Source organism: Protomyctophum parallelum (assembly GCF_964188405.1).
Source record: "Protomyctophum parallelum genome assembly, chromosome: 15".
NCBI lineage: Eukaryota > Metazoa > Chordata > Actinopteri > Myctophiformes > Myctophidae > Protomyctophum > Protomyctophum parallelum.
Window position 1 is genome coordinate 19,124,689 of NC_139710.1, and position 23,637 is coordinate 19,148,325.

Genomic DNA, 23,637 nt, shown 5'->3' on the forward strand with positions numbered 1-23,637 from the left:
TGCTGCAGAAGAAACAAAATGGAGTTGACAAAACTGTCTTTCTTTATCAATATTTACTCAGGATGTCTTTTATTGTTGCAACCATGCAGTTGAGCTTAGTATAAGCCACTCTCAGTCAGTCAGTCCGTCCGTCAGTCCGTCCGTCCGTCCGTCCATCCAAAATCAAGCTACACTGGATGTAGGGTAAGTGATTTTCATTAGTTAAAATATGTGTTCAATGTTAATTTCTGATAGTATTCATTGTTGAGTGTGCAGTAACAGGAGTCTCCATGTCTCCCCAAATCTTTATTAAACAGAAAATGCATTTTCAGATCGGGATACCAATTTTATCCAATCAGGATAGGGGACCATGAAATATTCTCTCTAGCTAGTAAGGGGAGGTTGCTGGCTATGTACCTGTGCACCTCTACACCAGCATGCCTATTAGAGCATGGACCATGGACCAGACAGTATTGACATGTCACAGAGATTTATTCAGGCTTTGCAGATACAGTATAGCATGATGGCAATGGTGAATGACGGATGATGGGTGATGATTTTAACTGAACAAGAAGAGACTGATAGCAGCAATCAGTAGTGCAAACAGGCTTAGATATAAACAAATGAAACTACAAGCAAACGTAGGCATAAACACATTAAGCAAAACAAAAACTCAAAAGGGCATTTGGCAAATAGAAAGGAAACTTACGAGTAATGCATCAATATAGGCACAGAGGTGCTACCAGCACCTCTCCAGTAAGGTACAAATGTTTGTCTGTGGCTTCTAGTTTGCCTATAGACCGATTCACAGAGGGTTTCCTGGGTGCGGCCATTACTGAGGTGTACCATTGAGTGCAGCGGCACTGATTAGCTACACCTGGCCTATGCATCACCTGCTCAATGGATTACCCCTCAGTAATGGCCGCGCCCAGGGCACCCCTCTGTGAATCGGTCTATACCTATATAGTCCCCAGGTGTGCCAGTTGGTGGCCCCACCCACCACCAACAAGTCAACCTGCTACTGCTCCGCCCCACTCTCAGCTAGAGTGGTGGGGTTTTCTATACTCAGGATACAGATTAAACAAGTGAATTTGGAAGTTATGACGCACACAAATAAATGAGCGAACAAAATTGGAACAGTATAAAAACGAAGCTGATTAATGGGTGCTCTCTCCTGAAATGTTGTCACCTACTGTACCTACTGTAGTGTCGTGATCCCCCCCCCCCTAAAACATAATCATCAGGTACTATGATTATACTAAAAGATGAAATTACCTACCTAGGTTCCATCCTGGAGGCCAATCTTTCCGGTGATAAAATGGCCACCAACGTAATCAAAAAAGTCAATCAAAGAACAAGATTCCTTTACAGGATCTCCTCACTGGTCAGCAAAAACACCTTGAAGACCTTAACAGGAGCCCTCGTACAAGGTTTCTTTGACTATGCATCCACCTCTTGGTACCACAGCAACTCAAAGGCCCTTAAAACAAGGCTCCAGACCTCCCAAAACAAACTGGTCAGGCTCCTACTTGGCCTCACCCCCCGAACCCACCTCACCCCTGCCCACTTTGACAGGCTGGGATGGCTTAGGGTCGACGACAGAGTACAGCATCTTGCAATGGGTCTGGTCCACAAGATTCGATACACCACCAAGATACCCATGTACCTGTCTAAATACTTCCTTAATGTAAACGAAGTCCACACCCACAACACCAGAGGGAGTGCAACAAACCATGTACAACCCAGATTCGGCACAAACAAGGGACTAAATTATTTTCGCTCCTATGCCACCAAAATGTGGAACGCCCTACCAACAGTCATTAAGACATGTGAATCCCTTGACTCCTTCAAAACCGCTCTCAAAGGGCACCTACGGATGGCTGCAATTCGAAACTGGCCTCTGTAAAATCTGAATCCCCCCCACCCCTCCCCCCCCCCCCATTTTCCCTCACTGTATATTGTATCTTTTCCCTTTTTTGCTTCCCATATGATGAATTCCTGTTCTGTACTTTAGCTACATAGAAATGTCTATTTGTATGTCTCTAAATGTCTGTATGTCTTTAAATGTTTTGATGAATTGAACAATGTGGACCCTGTTGTAAACAAGTGTAATGCTTAATTGGGTCGTCCACTCACAGTTGACAGTCTTTGTATTGAGTTTGTGCTTAAAATGTACTGTAAATTCTACAAACTGTTAATAAATATTTCAATCAATCAATCAATCAAAGGCTTTCAGCTTTCAGGAAGAAAACAAAAATACACATGGAAGACCTTATTTGGATATTCCAACCACACCTGGAGGTCTATTAACTCCATTAGACACATACAAAACAGAAACACACACACACACACACACACACACACACACACACACACACACACACACACACCACACACACACACACACACACACACACACACAGCTATGCTTCATGATTTGTCTTCAGATGAAGTACTGTATGTGTTTATGTGTTAGTCTTGCCTGTCAATCCCTTCCTCCATTATTAATGCCATCAATTAAACCCTCTTCCTTGTCCCCCCTCCCTGATCCCCCCTCCATGACCCCCCCCCCCCTCTCTCACATTAATTTCTTCATCTCTCCTATTATTCTGACGAGTATCTGCCTTTAACCTACTTCCCCAGAGCCGACACAGACACATCCAGTGCACGCACGCACGCACGCACGCACGCACGCACGCACACACACACACACACACACGCACGCACGCACACACACACACACACACACACACACACACACACACACACACACACACACACACACAAACGCATGCACACGCACCAGGCATTACGTGAAAACGATAGAGGCTTTGCCTTTTATTCAAGCGGTCATGTCCTGGGGCGCTGGGTTACCAGAAGAGCTCCTATTCTTAGTGAGAGAAGGGAGAGCAGAACTGCACTGTACATGGACTCCCCCCTCCCCCTCCCCCTCCTCTCTTCATCCACCCACCGCTTTCCTCCTCTCTCCCTCCCTCTCTCTTTTTTCACTTCACCTCTCCGCCCACTCTTCTGCCCCTGTTCTCCCCGAGCCATCCTCACTTATCTTCTCGTCAAACCTCCTTTCTCCAGCTTCCCTCGTCCATTCATACTGTATGTTCATTTCTGTCCACCCATCCACCCTGAGATGCTCACCACCACCACCACCACCACCACTACCTCCAGAGTAATGGTATAAGGGTTCAGTTGACCGAACTCTATAGATCTGCTATGTTCGCTGCAAAACACAGCGCACAACCAAGTATAAATCAGGCATAAGTGAACCCAGAGGAGGCATGTCCCCTAGGAGTGGGGATGGGCTGCAGAGACCACCACACCATCACCAAGGTTACAGAACCACCCCCACCCCATACAGTTACACACAGACACACGCTATGCTGGCTCCAACCTCATCCCTACTGCAGCTTTGTGTGCGCCTTGTCGTTTTGATTCACTGAAGGGCCACATTTCATTACGTCCACAATAATCTAGCACTCATTGACACATAGAGAGAGAGAGAGAGAGAGAGAGAGAGAGAAAAGAAAGAGAGAGAGAGATAAAAGAGAGCAGGAGAGAGAAATAAATTGTGAGAGAGGGAGATGTTACATAACATTTCTTAGTACATATTTCGAAACCATGTCACCACCTAACAAGATAATATTTCCATGGCAACACACTATCAGGCTCCTGTGCCACTGATTTTCTATTTAAGCCTTGATTGATTTATCCTGCCATTTCACGCATCACAAGGCGTATATAGGCCTACAGTACATAGAGGAGGAGGAGGATTTGGGGAATGCATAGAAATATTTAAAATGACATTGCATGGCACTGATGGGCATTCCATGCAATACATGGTAAATGGTGCATTTATACAGCACCTTTATCCATCCATGTAATGATGACAGCATTATAAACACAGCAGTCCACCAACCGCCATCATGGTTTGTTGGGTGTCTAGTTTTGCCGCTGAGAACAAATGTATTAAGAGCTCTACACTGTTCCAGAGTGCTACTTCAATGTTCTCTCTCTCTCTGTGTAAACATGTTACCCCCCCTAGAACACAGCACCATTCAGCACTGCTGTCTCTGTGTAAACATGTTACCCCCCCTAGAACACAGCACCATTCAGCACTGCTGTCTCTGTGTGTAAACATGTTACCCCCCCTAGAACACAGCACCATTCAGCACTGCTGTCTCTACATGTTACCCCCCCTAGAACACAGCACCATTCAGCACTGCTGTCTCTCTGTGTAAACATGTTACCCCCCCTAGAACACAGCACCATTCAGCACTGCTGTCTCTCTGTGTAAACATGTTACCCCCCCTAGAACACAGCACCATTCAGCACTGCTGTCTCTCTCTGTGTAAACATGTTACCCCCCCTAGAACACAGCACCATTCAGCACTGCTGTCTGCATGTTACCCCCCCTAGAACACAGCACCATTCAGCACTGCTGTCTCTCTCTGTGTAAACATGTTACCCCCCCTAGAACACAGCACCATTCAGCACTGCTGTCTGTCTAACCCTAACCCTAACCCTTACCCCCCCTAGAACACAGCACCATTCAGCACTGCTGTCTCTCTCTGTGTAAACATGTTACCCCCCCTAGAACACAGCACCATTCAGCACTGCTGTCTGTCTAACCCTAACCCTAACCCTTACCCCCCCTAGAACACAGCACCATTCAGCACTGCTGTCTGTGTCTCTGTGTAAACATGTTACCCCCCCTAGAACACAGCACCATTCAGCACTGCTGTCTCTCTGTGTAAACATGTTACCCCCCCTAGAACACAGCACCATTCAGCACTGCTGTCTCTCTGTGTAAACATGTTACCCCCCCTAGAACACAGCACCATTCAGCACTGCTGTCTCGCTCACTCTGAGCAATGAGCTTGACTGTCCTCTATGTCCCCCAGGGCCCTTCAGTCTAGTGTAAGAAATTTCATTTAGAGTGTCGAGAGAGTGAAGAAAGACACAGACACACACACACAGGCACACACACACGCAGTTTATAGTGTGTGTGTCCGTCTGTTACCAGCTAATCTCCGGCACCGTTAACCCGGTCGATGCCAAATCTTGCACACACACTCCCTGGATGCCAACGATGAACCTCCGCATTTTCCAGAACGGCCTGTTATAGCGCCACCATTTTTGGATATTACTTCTCCAGATTCTGTCCAAAAATCCCGCAAATCGTTACACGGTATCGCTATAGTCATGTGTTCAAGATGGATCTGTCCGATATTTCATATTAGAGCGCCACCAACAGGTGGATTTTTGCAATACACATTTTTGGCACAAAATGCCTCAAGCCATCCAATTGCCATCCAAGGTGTAAGAAGAAATGGCACCTTTTTCACATTGGCTTATTATAGCGCCACCAGGGGGCCACAACCTGACCTGCCCTGGTGGAGACCTGTGCCCCGAGGGGCACTTTTTATAGTTTTAGTTTATTTTGCTAGCTTTAGTTCATCATTTATTCTCCTGTTTTCTACATGAATATAACCACATTATAACAATAAAATGAAATGGGAGTTAAATGCTGCAATTTGAAAAATAAAAAGGCAAACTATGACTCCTAACGTCGTTGAAGTGGGACTCATAAAATGTCCCTGGGACTCATCTAAAAGACCATCCCTGCATGCATGCCGGGACTCATTACATTGAAAACCTATTTACATCAGACAGACAGACAGACAGACAGACAGACAGACAGACAGACAGACAGACAGACAGACAGACAGACAGACAGACAGACAGTTATAAGGATTTGTAGTTTATTGATGTTGATAAAGGTGGAAATTATGCCATGCAGGTTGTATAAAAAAGTGAGGTCCATCCAGTGTCCTTTTCTTTCTCATTTTGAGTTTATTTGAAGAACACCATGAGCTTGCCACAATCATGACCACACAGGACCCAATATTCTCTGAGAAGCCCCGTTCGTCCTACCAAGAGCCTCCTATATACTTCTGTGGGTCCCTTCCCACACGTACCAAATCCTGTGCATGTGTGTGTGTGTGTGTGTGTAGGTGTGTGTGTACGGTATGTGTATGTGTGTGTGTGTGTGTGTGTGTGTGTGTGTGTGTGTGCTCAAACCCAAATCACAACCACATGCTATAATGAACAGAGGCTTTGTTTCCTAGCCCTCCCGCAGTTGACCCGTCCGACCTGTGTCCAGCACCCAGGCCAGGAATGTCTCTCCTTAGTATCACTCATGTTCATACCATAATAAGAATATAGGCTGACTTAATTAAACATGAGCTATGTATCTAAACAACTCCTCATTATTGCAAATATGAAATACATGACATATCATACCATTGTGTTTGTGGATGTAAATACAGGTATCCTATATATGTATGACTTGATGAGAACAGAAACATCTTAAGACATAGTCAAGGCTTTGTACTTTGTACGTACTCTCCATGAAGGGGGAAGGGTGGATCTCTGCATCCTGCCTACCCAATTTGAGTTCCTCCCACTGGTTCAGCTTACTGGGTCTCTCCACATCTCTATCGCAGATTGTGTCCCCAACTCTATATATATCTATACATATATGCCTACTGTATAGTATAATGCCTATATGTCTGGGCGCAAATACACGACATATCCTCCCTTCCTGACGCTCATACGCGTCAGGACAATTAACGGTGCCCAGACGAGCTACAAATTAACATAACTAATAAGTGATAAGATAATTTTTCAGACCCCCGTCCAATGAACCACACAAATCCTCTTTTCCACCTGACCCCCTGGAGAGACAAACAGCTTATTACACAAAATAAAACAAGGAAATAATTCAAGCTAACCTAAACACAAAGGAACAAACTATAACAAACTATTACTCAATCAATACTATCATTGACCTTACTCATAAACTAAAGCAAACTTCTGTAACTTCAGTATAAGCAGATAAAAACAATTACAGCATCAGAATTCATCACCTGCCTTTTTCAAAATGTAATCATTAAACCTTAGTTTGACGTGATAGGCACACCTTAATTTCGGACCCCCCTTGACACAGGAGCGTCTTGTTAATCACCTAAATTGCATCATAATTAGAACAGACAAACCCTTTGTAGATAGATTTGAAACTGAACCATGTGGTAACCCAGAAATGAAACTCCTCATACGACTGAAATCCTATTTAAACCAAATCAAATTCCTATATTGATTAAATTCAAATACCGGTAAATGAAAAGTTGACACTCAAAACATGCCACAAATAATAAAACAAACAAATAAACATCAAACAATAACTCAACACATAATACCTGAAAACAATATAACCATAACTAATTGACAAATGCACATCACCGAATATTACATGTACTGAAACACACAAAATAAAAACAAAAACCTCTAAGTTGAAATACAAAATCGGTCTTCTGTCATTCCTCCCCCACGGACCTGTGAACACATTGACATGTACACATCGGCCCAGCGTGGGTGGGGGCTGCTAGCTGTCCCCGTTCAGCTCCCCCCCTACACACATAAATATGCATACTGTGACTTTAACATCCTGATTTGGGTCTACCGTCAGTATGACCCCTGCACCCCTGCGGAGGTTGCAGTCGGTCGCCCCGGTTACACTGACGCCAGAAATGACTGAATTCTCCACATATGTAACAAACACTCTGGTTCTTCTCATGGGAATTACTACCCGGTCCTTGACGTCTAGGTGGTCTAACCCCTGGCAGAGGAGAGTATGGGAGGTACCGGGGTTCAACCTGGCTGGGCTGTGGCGGTCGCTGCTGACTATCTGAACTAACCACCATCTGTCCTGCCAGTTGGGCACGAGTCAAAGCCCTCTGCCTCTCCTCATCTTGTTCTGTCTGAGTAGTTAACTTTCTTCGGTACAGGTCGACATAATGTGCAACATGGTCTATATACATCGCTTTAGTCATGCTGGTAAGACCCACAACCCCCATTAACTTCCTCTGCACTGTTTCAGGCAACCCTTGTTCAACCGTGCCTCTGAAGACCACCTGCTCAAATTTATTTACGTCTGGATCGTTTCCTGTGACTGATCTCCATCTCTGATACACTCGGTCCACATAAATTCTTGGGTGTTCAGTTTCACTCATGTTATCAATAATAATACTGCTGGGGTGTATATTAGTCGGAAAGAGGGCCCTCAAAACACGCCAGAGTCGGCCCCTGTACGCATCAAAAAGGTCCCCATCATCAACAGTTGTTTCAATGTATCTCTGAAGTCCTGCACAATTGAAAACATTGTCCAGTGCACACAAACCAACTTGCCAGACAATCAATTTCTTAAAATCACCCATTGTTAATTGAATGCCCTCCAAAAGTACCTCGAACGTAGTAATCCAGGCATAGGCTCCGTCACAGAGCGGCGGCAGTTTACTTACAATGTCTGTTACGTCCACGTATGAAAATGGACAATAGACCAGGTTATGACCCTCAATTATCACAGGCATTTGTGTAGCAGTGATTGTTTCTTCCCTCCTGTTGCCAACACGTTCCCGCTCATCCATATCATAGTGTCGGGTGACAGCAAGATGTTCTGGCTGTCGCTCAAATGACCCCTGGTCACTGTCGTCATCAACGCTCACCTCAGAATTCACTGAGTCCCTACTGCAGTCGTCTGCTCCCAGATTGATAGCACAACTTTGTTGGCCAGCGGTGTCATCACGCCGGCTGTCCTTGCAGGTCTGGTCGGCGGTTCGTTGCCCCTGCCCTGCCTCAACTAGTACTGACTCCTGGTCCTTACGAGCTTTTTCCAAGGTTTGACCTACGTCACTAAACAAATCTAAAACTGCTATTTCAAATTTACGCTTCACTGTTCGGGCTTCCGTTTTCTGTCCTGCTCTATGCGTACGGACAAGGACCCCCATAGTTCTAATAATGTCCTCATTGAAAGTGCCCGTTACCGGCCATCGCTGTTCAATGTCAGGCCAGCGTTTATTCCATTTCTTTGAAATCACAGCAATACCCACAACGGCGGGGTTATCCCGCTCCAGAATTCCCACTGGGTTTAGAATTTCCTTAGAACTCATCCTCAACACTAAATGAGTACCAGATTAACACAAAAGCAACTGCAGTGACACTATCTGTCCAAATGTTATATCAGATCTACTGCCTATTCTATTTCCCAGAAGTTGTTCCATACCACAAGAAATGGGACAATTCACTACTTTCCCTCTCCATCCAGACCAGGCCTCTGTGTCTTTTGTCTGAGTCCTTGCCTTGGCCTTTGTTGTTTTTTGGACATAAGAACACAAAAACGATGTCATTAGTACCACTTCTCCAATTCTTAAAAAATAACCCTCAATGACATGGGCCTTCACTCACAATCACTGTCAGGCTTGTTATATCTTCTCATTTAAACCCCTGGCCAACGTCTACCCAATTCAAGCTTCATATGACCTGGCAAACATTGCTGTTTCTCCTGACACCTTAAGGTGTACCCGATCATTATCCACCACCAAAAATAAAAAAATGTCAACAGCAGACAATTAAGTCTACCATCGCTATGCCTTTTTTAAATGAGAAGATTTTCCACCCCTTCGACCACACTCACTCGCATCACACAATACGACAAGGTAGAAGTAGCCTATTATGTTTCTTCCACAGTACTATAAGGAGAGAATGACCCCCCCTTGACTCATGCACTCACACACTCATGTGCCGTGTCCTCTCTCACATGGGGAACCATAATAGCTACCCCCACATTCCACACACTCATTTGCATACAACCAACTCATAGAATGAGTAGATGGAGATTTCTCACTCAAAGCAACTGTTTAAACAATTTCTCAAATAGTTCCACACTCCTACGTATGTACACTCTACCGTACGTGAATAGCCATTTTATAGTTCCCTTATCTACTTTAGTTCATTCATCCAGTTATTTATTAACCTCCTATTAATTTCCAAATTTCAATTGTTCAAATATTACCTATTATTATTATATTACCTATTATTATTATTATTATTATAAACCTATTATAAATGTTCCAACCCAACTCAATATACCATCAATATACCATCAATATACCATCCCCCCTTTAAAACCTGTGGAACATGTTTTAACCATAGCCTACTGCACTTCCAATCCTTAACCCTCAGTTAACCACCCAGGCAACGGTACACAGGCCACTCTGACACGGAGTAAAACATTCAACAAAACCCCATCAGCGCCATGCGTTGCAGGCCCCCCGTCCCCGCCCCACCCCCCTCAATACTGAGGAGAGCGGGCAGGGAGGAGCAGCAGCACACACATGCATGCAGCAAAAAGTAATCGAGTACTTCTACTCCCCACTGCAGAGTGCGTGTGGATCATACCCATACACTCCTCTCCCAAACCCCCCTCGGCACTATCCTGCCGAGAAGCGCATAGAGAGAGAGACCAACCATTTCCACTCCACATAGGCCAACATGTAATAGGCTACACAAGCCCCTATTCCATATAACAACCATCAACAATATACAGTCGCAGTATAACACCACCTCAACCATATAACATACTCCACTCCCAACTTCATTACACTCACACAGAGACAAAACAAACACACAGACAAAATAGGCAGACCACCCAACTTAACAGACAGATTTACACACAATTTACACCATGCAACACAAACATTCCATCATATCAAGTCAATTTCAATTAAATCATTCCCCCATATTAATTCAACTCCAATTCAATCATCTCATCACAAGTATCATGGTATCTTTATATGCACCCTAGACACTATGCACCCGGTGACACTATGCACCTCACGGCGTCACTATGCAGTATGCACCCCAATATCCGCCTTAATTTCTCACACGTAACCCACACAAGACACATGCATAGGAGGACAAAAAAACAATTCAAACACAAAACAAAACCATTATCCATTCCATCCATTCCTTAACACCAAAAGTGTCTAAGGGTATCCATCATCCTTAACACCAAAAGTGTCTAAGGGTACAACATCTCAACACGAAAAGTGTCTAAGAGTAGGCTACAATATCTTAACACAAACTGTGACTAAGACTGCACCATTTCAACAGCCCAGCTTAACACCGGAGTGACTAAGACTGGCCAAAAACATTCTGCTTTGTTATGTGTTTGTCTTGTTACGCATTTCTTCGGTTGTGCCTGTCCATGCCAATGTTACATATACAAAAGAAAATTAATCACACCGTTCCACCCGCGACGCAAAGGTGCGGTACCCCCAGACTAGATTGTATAACCGAATAGGTTTGCAGCAGACATTCACCGCACGACGATGGAATTAATTGACTAGCGCACGGCCCAACTCCACCAAGTCAGAGAAACGCCGGCCGTGCATGCGCACGGCACATCACATTTACCATTTTCATTTCAGTTGTGTATTATATTTCATTCCATTTCACTGTTATTCAATTCCATTTAATCTCACTATTATTTAATTTCATTTAATTTCACTTTTATTTAGTTTTACATTTTTACATTAATTTACTTTATTCATAGCAATCGCAATTCCTAGTAACAAAGTAACATCATGGACTCTCACTGCATCAAAGGCACTATTTCCACCATTATCTGCATCCACCGCCAAATCAATATAGGTTCTTTCCGTTAACCTGTTCTGTGGAAACGCAGTAAGTATAGCCAGTAACTTACCAAGTTCCCCCCCAAAAAAAAAAAAAAATAACAGGCTGAAAGCGTCCGTATAGCTAGCTCGCCAGATTTGTAGTTTATTGATGTTGATAAAGGTGGAAATTATGCCATGCAGGTTGTATAAAAAAGTGAGGTCCATCCAGTGTCCTTTTCTTTCTCATTTTGAGTTTATTTGAAGAACACCATGAGCTTGCCACAATCATGACCACACAGGACCCAATATTCTCTGAGAAGCCCCGTTCCTCCTTCCGCGAGGCTCCTATATACTTCTGTGGGTCCCTTCCCACACATACCAAATCCCGTGCATGTGCGTGTGTGTGTGTGTGTGTGTGTGTGTGTGTGTGTGTGTGTGTATGTGTGTGTGCTCAAACCCAAATCACAACCACATGCTATAATGAACAGAGGCTTTGTTTCCTAGCCCTCCCGCAGTTGACCCGTCCGACCTGTGTCCAGCACCCAGGCCAGGAATGTCTCTCCTTAGTATCACTCATGTTCATACCATAATAAGAATATAGGCTGACTTAATTAAACATGAGCTATGTATCTAAACAACTCCTCATTATTGCAAATATGAAATACATGACATATCATACCATTGTGTTTGTGGATGTAAATACAGGTATCCTATATATGTATGACTTGATGAGAACAGAAACATCTTAAGACATAGTCAAGGCTTTGTACTTTGTACGTACTCTCCATGAAGGGGGAAGGGTGGATCTCTGCATCCTGCCTACCCAATTTGAGTTCCTCCCACTGGTTCAGCTTACTGGGTCTCTCCACATCTCTATCGCAGATTGTGTCCCCAACTCTATATATATCTATACATATATGCCTACTGTATAGTATAATGCCTATATGTCTGGGCGCAAATACACGACAAACTCTTCGTCTCTGGCGGATGCGTGCACGCGACCTCGCCCTCAGGGTGTCTGTACACTCCTGATGAAGCTATAGTCAAAGTCTATTATACTGCCTCTACTAGGATGTTGGATCACTGTTTTGTAGCAGAATCGGGCCATAGTCGCATCTGCACATTTCAGTAATAAGATAGGCCTATTGAAAATACAAATGATGACGAAGACCTCCAGAAACCCCCACCACCACTATCAATATAAAGTATAAATATAAAGAGTTTAGTGAATTACGGTGTGGGGCCACTAATATAAATGGAACTGGAATAGCTACAGCCAGTCACAGTCTGTCAGGAATAGTGGCATTGTAGTGTTTTGAACCTGTGCTGTAATTATGCAATTTCAGGAGCCAGGGTGAAAATCATGTCATCCAACAGATTCAGTGGGTCTATGAGCCTCTAATCTGTAGGAAGGAGAGATAATGAAACCAGTAGCAGGAACACACGCTGTACTGTGCACAACAAGACAGTGTCATTACTCCATGATTCTTGATTCCTGTAGTGTAAGCCAAACATGAGCATCGTAGAGAGATATAACATGGATTCCTCCCGTGTCCCCACACAAATTTCTGTGTTGTATCCTACTCACTCACCTGCCAGTGAGGAGCCCCCACCTGGAGGACATAGAGCCCCCCAGTGAGGAGCCCCGCCCCCCACCTGGAGGACATAGAGCCTTCGTCATACTTGTCATTCTCCATATACGGCCCAACACTCCCCACTGACAGGTGCCGCCCCAGCTCGTAGGATTACGTGAAATGACCAATGTCACCCTCCCCGCCTGCTTCCCTCTTCTGAACATGAACACGGGACAATTGTGTTCGCACAGACGCCCGACAAAGCCATATGCACCACGGTGGATTCGAACCCACAACCTCTGTGGTGGTGGGCAGGAACTTTACTACTGCGTCACCCGAGTGCTAGCTGTGTAGTACCTTTTGTGTTGAGCAAAGAAACTTGACTGATACAGAGCACAAGCTGGAGTGATAAACATAATATATGCCAATCAGGCAGAGATAAAGAACAATGGGCTGTCCACACCAAAGCATGATAAATACAATTAACTATCTGCAGAAATACAAACTGAAGTGATACAAGTGACAGTTGAGATACTTTACATAATAACCAGTGCACTCTGTTAAAGGTACATCAGCTAATGTGGCAATCAACAGCCCACACCCGGTTGTCTTTTCCATTGCTCTCCATGCTGTTCTCTTCCTCCAAAACACACACACACACACACACACACACACACACACACACACACACACACACACACACACACACACACACACACACACACACACACACACACACACACACACACACACACACACACACACACACACACACACACACACACACACACACACAAACCGCGGGACCACCACATACACGCTCATAAGCACACAAACAAACCCATTAATGCAGGCCATAAACACACATACAGTAAGACATGCAAAAACACATATTTACATGTGATTATTGCGACTGTAGGTTGCAGATTACCATGAAAACCTGCAGAACCTGTCAGTCAGTCTGTCCGTCAGTCAGTCCGTCCGTCCGTCATGCCACCTATATGGCTGTCACGCCTCGTGTCTCCCAGTCTTCAACTGTCTCCATACATGAAGATCACAACACTGACCTTATCAAACCCTGGATAGCCATACATCTGACCTCAAACTTCAAACCATAGATATCCATATATGTACGTAGCTGACCTTGTCTGACATTCCATTTGTTGATCCCACCACACCCGTCCTTCCTCTTCGATGTCTCCCTTTTGACTGATACCTGTCCATTCAAACTCTAGGCGGGCCCGCTCCACAGTTATTAGTGCCCGGCAGTTGCGAAAACTAAAGTTCTCAACAGGCCCGAAAATTAAGGCCCGAACCCCAAACCCTGTACACTCAAGACACTGCCCCCGCTGCCACCCTTAGATCTCCATATATGAAGATGACTTGTTCTGACATTTCCTATGTTGATCTGACCTCATCAAACCCTGTACACTCAAAACACGCTACACGCTACCCTTAGATCTCCATTTATTTACTTTTTTATTTATTTTTAACCAGTAAAAACACATTGAGACGGAGTCTCTTTTACAAGTGTGAACTGGCCAAGAGGCAGAAACAAAATTACACTTCAATGCTACATAGTATACATGTCAAATTTCACAACAGCCAAATAATACATCCATGACATACCTCAAGAGATCTATACAAAGTATACAACAACTCTCCAACAATCGTAAACTAACAATGACCCGGCGCAAGAAATATATACACAATGTACATATTAAAACAGGAAAGAAATTATATAAGGGCCTATGCAAAGGCCAAATGTCCAAACATGTGCAGGTGTTGGACTGTACATTTAAGATGACTCTTTTGAACTTTTGAGGCCAATTTTAGTCTGGATTGCAGGTCATTCCACGACCAGGGGCCAAAGAAAGCAAGACACTTTTACCCCCCTCAGATTTGAAGGCTGGCACTACACACGGTAGCCAGGCATTTGATCTGAGATTTAGACCATTTTTTACCAAATGTAAGGGGGCAAATCTCCAAGAATGGCTTTATAAATGAAAATATACCAATTTTAAATGATGCAGCCTGCGAGATGTCAATGAGAACCAACCAACTGCAGAATACAACCATATGTTGACATTCCATATGTTGATCTGACCTCATCAAACCCTTTACACTCTCACGCTCCTGTACAGAATTCATTCCATATGCTGATCTGACCCCCCCATGCCAAAGCGGCAGCGCTCGCCCAGCAGTCTGCTGTCACCCAGGCGGATATGTTGATCTGACACCCCCATTCCAAAGCACCAGCCTAGGCGGATGCACAATTCTCGCCATCAGGGCGTCTTACTGGTATATATGTAAACAGTTACAGGCAGTGCTCTGCGACTGCACAACACAGTGATCCGGGATTACCTTACAGTGGGAGGATAGAGGCTCCACTCTTTACTAAAGGTGGGATGTTTTCATGTATACATTAAAACACACACATGTGCACACACACTCGCACGCATGCACACGTCACAAGGGTATTTTTACCGCTCACCTCACCTGCTGGCCGAGACCTAGCCAGTTGGCATTGTAAACAACAGTTGAACGGGACCTGTTAAACTTCCTGGGATAAGCTCCCTACCGGAAGTCTGGAACTGTGGCTTTTCAAAATAAGAGCTAGAATAAAACAATTGCTGGTGTAAATTAGATCCTAATTTTTCAATAAATGCTAGCGCTAAATGGGTTAAGTGTCATGCCACCTCATGGCCCATCCCTCATGGGATTATATGACACCTTTTCAAACAGTTACAATAATTCGGATATACACGTATTTTTACACAGTAATGCTGATCGTCTACTCAACAAAACTCAAGGCACAAAACTCAAGGCATTTCGCGACGATAGGGGTGAGTGCCACCGGCCTGTAGTCGTTCAGTGACATTTGGTTTCTTGGGAACCGGAACTATATTTGCTGCTTTGAGACAATGCAGGGACACAGGATGTGGCCAGAGACGGGCTGAAGATGGTGGGAAATACTGGTGCTAGCTCAGCCACACAGCCCTTAAGCACCCGAGTATAAATGTATTTCTGACAGAAATAGCAGTCTGGTAACTGTCTTTCTGACAGAATTATCATATGAAAAATGCATTTCTGATAGAAATACAGTGTGATAAATGTATTTCCTGAACACTTATCACTAAGGGTTAGTAAAGAGTTAGCTCTTGTCCATAGCTCTAATGCTGTTGCATTTGGCATTAGAGCTATAGTAAGTTACCCTCTCAAGGAACCCTGATCTATTCTACACAATACTACATGGCAAAGTAAGACATGGTTTCATTAGTGCAGGCAGGCCCTAAGCAGATATCTGCACAAAATGTTGCAAAGAATATTGTATTGAACTCGAACTTAAATATGTGCAGTGCATGTGTCTGTAGGTTAAGAATATAATTCATCAATATTTAAAAAGTACTGGAACTGTTTGTTAAACCTCACAAAAACTATGCCTAAACCTAACAGTAGTCTGGAGGTTGTTGGGAAAAATAGTAAAAACGTAGTCTGTGGTTGTTGGAAAAATAATGGTAACAGCTGGATTTGAACTGTTTGTATTAGAAGGTGAAGCTCCGCCCAAGCGGGTGGTGCTGTCCTTATCTACTACTAGTAGTGATTTTACTTGCATAAATAAATGGCTTTTACCTGAATAAATAAATGGCTGGATACTCTTAATGGATACATATACAAGCAGCTTAATAATATACATCCATGATCCTTGCGTGCAGCGCCTACTGTACATCCATGCGTGTCTTTTGCAGTCAAATCAAGTTTGTCCTTTTGCAGTTGCCGGCCCAGCGATGCTCGGAACATGAGTCATAGATTTGGAAATGATCGCCTACGAATACAATATTCGCAGCCGGGTGAGTGTCTAAATGGAAGTACTTGAATTTGCCAGAAGTGCCACCCAAGAAAGTTACATTGAGGCTTTACATAACTGTTTATATCCCCTGTGCATGAAACCTGTATGGTACATACAACATACAACGGAGATGTCCCTCTCCATAGACACGCTCTGCATTACAGTAGGTCACAACCAGGCATTTCTCCTCAACAAGGTTGGGAACAAGGCTACCGTTCACCGTGAATGTCTTCATGCTCATGTAAAGGAGAATGGTTTAGTGAAATGAGGGCATCCATTTGTCAGCCTCATCACCATCGAGGCTGAAAAAATTGATGCTGTGGCAGTGGCACAAGTGAATGTGTCACACACCATGCAACATGGAGCATGACACAGGCACAATGGAGGGAATGCACACTCAAAATTAGTTACAGTATTATAAAGTCCCTTGCGTCATGTGTTTCGGGTCACAGTTTTGGTTCCGTTTATTTTCCCATCATCTGCCTCGTCATCCTTTTTTCAAATGAAAAACAAATCTTAAGTCACTGACCACTGAGGAGAAGGCACTGTCACAAAGAAGCATCACTTTACAGCTATAAAACTCAGGTAAATTTTGTTTGTTTTCATGTAATGCACAACAATTTTAGTTGAATTGTTGTACAAATAATTGCGATGAATAATTTAATTATGTTTTTTGGGATTCAAAATTCAAATGATGACATTATGACAAATACTGTAATTAAAATATACAAAGACATTACTGATTATCAACTGGTACCAAAAATCTAAATAACGAGGGATTGTTGGGGAAGCCCTGCAACCGTGAGCTTCAGGAGGGCATAAGTTGTATAACTCCTCTCCTTCAAAACCTCACTCAAAACACACCTCTTCAGAATAGCCTTCCCCAGTTGAGGTCTCGTTTATCCTTTTATCTTTTTAACCCTGTATCTGTTATGTTTTAGCTTTGATCTTTTTTTCTTAATAAAGTCTGTTCCTGGTGTTCCCATGTAAAGCGCTTTGGGTATTTAGAAAAGCGCTATATAAATCTGAGCTATTATTATTATTATTATAATGGCAACAACAGCAGTGAAGCATAGCGCCAGTACTCCAGGGCAGTTGTTGTTAAAGTAATGTCTCAGCATGATGATGTCAGTGGTCCATCTGAGGATGAACCCGAACACTATTTATTTTGGGGACCCCATGGCCTTTCCTCTAGTCCTCTTAGGCCAACATAAAATATGTCAAAACATTACGCTACATTGCAGTATTGCTACTTTTACTTAATCCATTCTGGGCGGGAACCCCTGTTGGGTGTTTTAAAGTATTATGTTATACTTTAGCTATTGAAAAATAGCAGATCTACAAGCTCATAGTGCCGCGCTATGAACTTGTAGGTCTGCTATTTTTGAAAAATCGTGAAAATGTGGCACACATCTTTGAATATATATTCTGTCAGAATGTTTTTAACTCAAATCTTTGCTTCTGGGGAGGTTCCTGGAACAACATATTTTCAGATGGGGGTCGGCGGCCAATTACATATATTTTTGGGGGTCCTTGACATGAAATAGTTTGAGAACGACTGACATAGAAACATGAGGTTTTTCAGAAAACTGTCAAGATTTAGAAGGAATTTGTAGAATCGTCCTCAGGTCTAATACACTTCTTGTCAATGCACCCGTTTCCCAATCCCTCTCCATGGTTTTGTTATGAAATGTCTTCCTGAAATGTGTGTGTGTGTGTGCCCGTGCGCAATCCGTGTATGCACAAGTGTGTCACTCCATAGCAGTACCTGGGGGGGGGGGGGTATATAATAAATAACATCTAAGAAGGTGGATGGCCCCAGAGATTCTATCAATGAAGGGCCTCCCCTAAAACACCAGCGAGGTCAGAATGCGATGTTCAATACATTGATTGGTGTGTTTGTATATGTGTGTGTATGTGTGTGTGTGTGTGTGTGTGTGTGTGTGTGTGTGTGTGTGTGTGTGTGTGTGTGTGTGTGCGCGCACGCGCATGTGTGCATGAGCCTAATGCATTATTTATTTATTAATGCACAGTTTTCTGCTGTGTACGAAATACAGTCTAAACCAAAAGCACAGAGTAACCTTCTCCCAGTATGTGCTCATATCACCAACACTCATTTGGAGAATCCCCCCTCGAGAACTCATTTCAACATTAGAGCCATAATTGCCTTAAGATTTGATTCAACTGTGGACAAGAAATGGATCCCTGAAGGTGATGCATCCCTTTTAAAGGTGCACTTCATCTTATGTAGCATCGAGGCAGAGAGATACTGTAGATGCATGGACACTCCAGCACATCTATGCATATTAATTTTCACCTCTCGTCACTCCGAACAGATATGGGCCTGGCATCACTGCAAGTGCAAATGGTGCGAATTTTCTGATCTGACATTATTACATTTCATAATGATCATGACACTTTGCATAAACAATGGGGGGAAATGGAAAGCAGCCCAGGGTGTAATGAATTAGTCCCTGATGTTCACTATTACTGAGGGCGACATGTAAATGCAACATTCTGAGGAGCGTTTATAACTACTGGAACTTCCAAATGAAAGCTAATTTCTAATTATGACACACATGTGCATGTGCAGTTGTGCACAATGCACATTCAAAGGTTCCGCTAGGATTTTAAACCAGCAGCCATAAAAAGGCCATATCCATTTTCAAAGCATGAACGACAAGCAGGTGCAGAAATGTAGCCTAACAGTTACGGATTGTTTTTGATCTAAAACTATTTGAACAAAAAGGGAAAGACGGCGAGATCCGGTCCCTTCCTGCAAAAAGGAGTAATATAAAGAATAGAGCTAACAGCTTAATCTTGCACAAGCGGATTAATAACATTAAATTGGTGCATTTTGTGTGCTTGGCTGTGTGTGTGTCTGCTGTGTGTGTGTGTGTGTGTGTGTGTGTGTGTGTGTGTGTGTGTGTGTGTGTGTGTGACTGTGTGTGTGTGTGTGTGTGTGTGTGATTTCTTAGAACGCATTGTCTTCAAAAGGGGCAATCAAAGGGTACTCCACAACTTACAAATGATCCTTCTGTGATAGGCTCAGTGACGACACAACCTTGCAGCGTGGCTAGAAATGGGACACTGTTGTGTGTCTTTAGGCATCTCTGTTTGCTGTTTCATCTTCAAATGTGTCCATCGTTATTTATTTGTGGTAGGACAACTTGATATTGCACAGATTGCATTTGACCTTGTTTTCATTACATTTTTCATAGCAGACCCCTGTGATTCTTCTCATATGTGCCAATCTCCATCTAGCTGTGTATTGCCCTCTCAAGTGAATGTGCCTGTGTGTGTGTGTGTGTGTGTGTGTGTGTGTGTGTGTTTTTGTGTGAGTGAGTGAGTGAGTGAGTGATTTTTTTTGCAGTGGTAGTAATGAATTGTCGTGGTTCCTTTTTTTTTTTACCGGCCTTGGCTTCCATAGGGAATTATATTTTCTGTCTTTTGCCATAAAAAACTAAAAAGAAAGTGCCAATTACGGTATTACCAGCCAAACATGATCGCTGGTGCACATGCACACACGCATTCACCAGGAAGTCAGATCTGACACGCAAAACTTGTTCTTGCAGTGGCTGCAACCAGGAAGGAGAATGCTTCCCTTTAGTGTCTACAATCAAGCATACCAGAAGATTCAACCCATAAGCCCAATTTATATTTAGCTGCCTGTACCCATGGAGTCCGGCATAGAGTATTAAAAGGATAGAGACTGATCTGGCCCCCCCCCCCCCCCCCCCCCCAGTGCCCAAATGTGGAAGTGCAACCGGGAGCTCAATGTTAAAGCCCAGCTGCACGGGGTTTCCTCGTCATGAATCCACGGGTCCGCCTGCAGTCCTTCCTCTTACCACTAGGGCCCCGTGCTTCAACTTTGGAAAGCCTCACTGGCCCGTTAAAGGTTTTATGACATTCATTTTCATTTCTTTTTCTTTTTCTTTTTTCTTTTAGGTTTTATGACCTCAATTACACGCAAAAAACCTGAACTTTGAACATTCAGTGGATTTTCTGTGGTCTGAAGTTTTCTTTGGGGCTTTTGGGGCCTTTTGAGCTACAATGAAAACAGGCAACACAGTGAAACAGTGACATCTGCTGGCAAATACCATTAACATATATGGGATTTGCAGTAAGTGATGTCACTTACTGCCGGCAAATCAGACCACCTGTTTGAGCCAGAAAACCCCAGATCACAGAAAATCTACTGAATGTTAAAAGTTCATGTTTTTTGGGTGCAATTGAGATTAGAAAACCTAAAAAAAACAAGAACAATTCCAAAACCTTTTTTTTTATGTCACAATCCCTTTAATGGAGTCACGTGGCAAAAATAACCGCTCTACAAGCTTAAAGGTGTTGTGAGCTTGTGGATCGGCAACTTTTGTTTGACAGACTATGCTATGCTATTCCCTCAGATTCTCAGACACTCTCTTGAATGATCACTTAAGTGGCCATTAACACATTGATTGCTAACTTTTGAAATTCTACTCAGGATTGCTTCTGCTAAGCGATTAACATTGGACTTTTTAACTTTTTAGGGGCCCACAGCGAGGGGCCTCTTATAGCACATCGCACATTGCATAAATCAAAAGGAAGCCAAACTAGTCCACTTCAATTTAAAAAAAAAAATATGATTCTACCATCTTCCATTCTGGAGATATTGACCTTTTTCTAAAACCTGCTTTTCACTGCACGCTGCTCTTTTGAAAAAACAGCAGAGATATGGAAGGTTGAAGTTGACAGACATTGACAGACAGTGTTGCACAACATTGCACTGCTCACTTCACATGGGTGTGATTTTTATTATTATTACAGTAGAAGTATTTTTCTTATGAAAGCAGAGAGTCTTCTGTTTCATACGGTATATAGTATGTACATGTCGCTATAGGCCTTATTTTGTGAATAATGGTTCTTCAGGTCCATGCATTTTCTGAAATCCTCAGAGTATTTTAGACAAGACAAGGAACTGACAACTAAATATTCACAAAATAAGGCCTATACATACTATATACCGTATGAAACAGAAGACTCTCTGCTTTCATAAGAAAAATACTTCTACTGTAATAATAATGAAAATCACACCCCTGTGAAGTGAGCAGTGCAATGTTGCACTGCTCACTTCACAACATTGCACTGCTCACTTCACATGGGTGTGATTTTTATTATTATTACAGTATTAGTTTTTTTCTTATGAAAGCAGAGAGTCTTCTGTTTCATACGGTATATAGTATGTACATGTCGCTATATGCCTTATTTTGTGAATAATAGTTCTATAGGTCCATGCTTTCTCTAATCAGACCAGTGTGTGTCCAGTGGAAACCTCGTATGAATCTGATCTCAGGTCAGAATGGGCTAAAGTTCTCTCTGAAAAAGAGAATTTTATAAATGAAATGGATTCAATAGTCTAGTATTGACAAACAGTATATGGGATATGTGTATTTTATTTGTTTTCCTCCTAAAATTAGACATTTAGGGCTTTCATTCAGTGTGTAGTATGTATATGATAATTTATTTATGTTTATATCTGCCTGTCATGATAACGTCATGATGATGATGATTCTATGCACATATGTGATCATTGTCTCAGTAAACAAAATCAACAGATCGTTTGATAGCATAACAGTGACTTGAGAGGTTGACATGTCTGGACATGAACCACAGGAGCGACTCAACTCGCAGTGGGGGGGGGGGGTTCCACGACATGTCTGGACATGAACCACAGGAGCGATAAGCGTAGCCCGGCTGGCTGTGATTTCGACAAAATGACAGACAACACGATGGCTTCCGCAGCTTAGGATTGTATTAGTTATCCATTACAAACGGGTCGATTACGTCCCAGACGCCTTATCACTGCAATTGGCTGGCGAAGGCGCTATGGCGATTATGGTGATCAACTGCCGAGAATCTTTTTTCCGAGAATGAGAGTAGCATTGCAAACTGCAAAACGATCGATCGCAACTCGCAGTGTGGGGGGGGTTCCACGGTGTGATATCTGCTAGCCTAGTATACTGCTTCTTTGTCCAAACATGGCTGACGCGACGGCGAAAAAAAGACAGTTGGTCAGATGTATACTGCTTCTCCTATGGCGGTCCTTCGAGAATACGTCATTCGTTTCGCGTATACCTGTCCGTGTGCGTGAAATGGCGATCGACCGTTGGAGATTATTCTTGGTTTATATACGGGTTTATATTTCCGAGAATGAGGCGGCAGACCGGTGAGTTGTCGTTGGAAAGAATTAGAGAGGGCTGTGTCGAGTGGATCTGTGTGAATGAGTGGGGGGGGGGGAAGAAACTGTAATGCGATGGAGAGATGCCTCGGGAGAAACCATGTAGAAACAGGAGGGGAAGGGTAATCGAGTGTATTCACAAATTTCACACACACTAGAAAATGGGTAGCTCCATTTTAGATCCCCTGATCTGCGTTGGTCTATGCCGTGTGCAGGACGGCGATGCCGCCTCCCCAGTACGTCGTAATGGATACGGCATGCCTGGAATGTGGTTAGACCAGGCCTCTTTTCAGGAGGTGGGGGGCTTTAAACTCCCGGATCTCACAGCGGATCTTTCTGGAGATGATCAGTGTTACATTATGTGTTGTCCGGGCGTCAGAGAAGTTGATGTACAGTATACAGTAAAAACACCAATAAAACGCTTTAGAGCGTGATGCGCAGACGGCGCTCGAGATTAATAAAACGCTTTAGAGCGTTTTGCGCAAT

The 23,637-nt window shown here is 43.4% G+C and overlaps 1 protein-coding gene across 1 annotated transcript in view; it reads right to left on the minus strand.

Moving 5' to 3' along the window:
- The window catches only part of LOC310871712 (ras-specific guanine nucleotide-releasing factor 2-like), a gene marked incomplete at its 3' end in the record, with an annotated part of 79,235 nt that overhangs the window by 51,328 nt on the left and 4,270 nt on the right, over window positions 1-23,637 (minus strand). Inside the window, exon 2 of the mRNA XM_083783352.1 lies at window positions 1-2. This exon is cut by the window's left edge and continues 105 nt beyond it. Coding sequence (XP_083639478.1) covers window positions 1-2 — 2 coding nt within the window. The remainder of the gene's footprint in view (window positions 3-23,637) is intronic.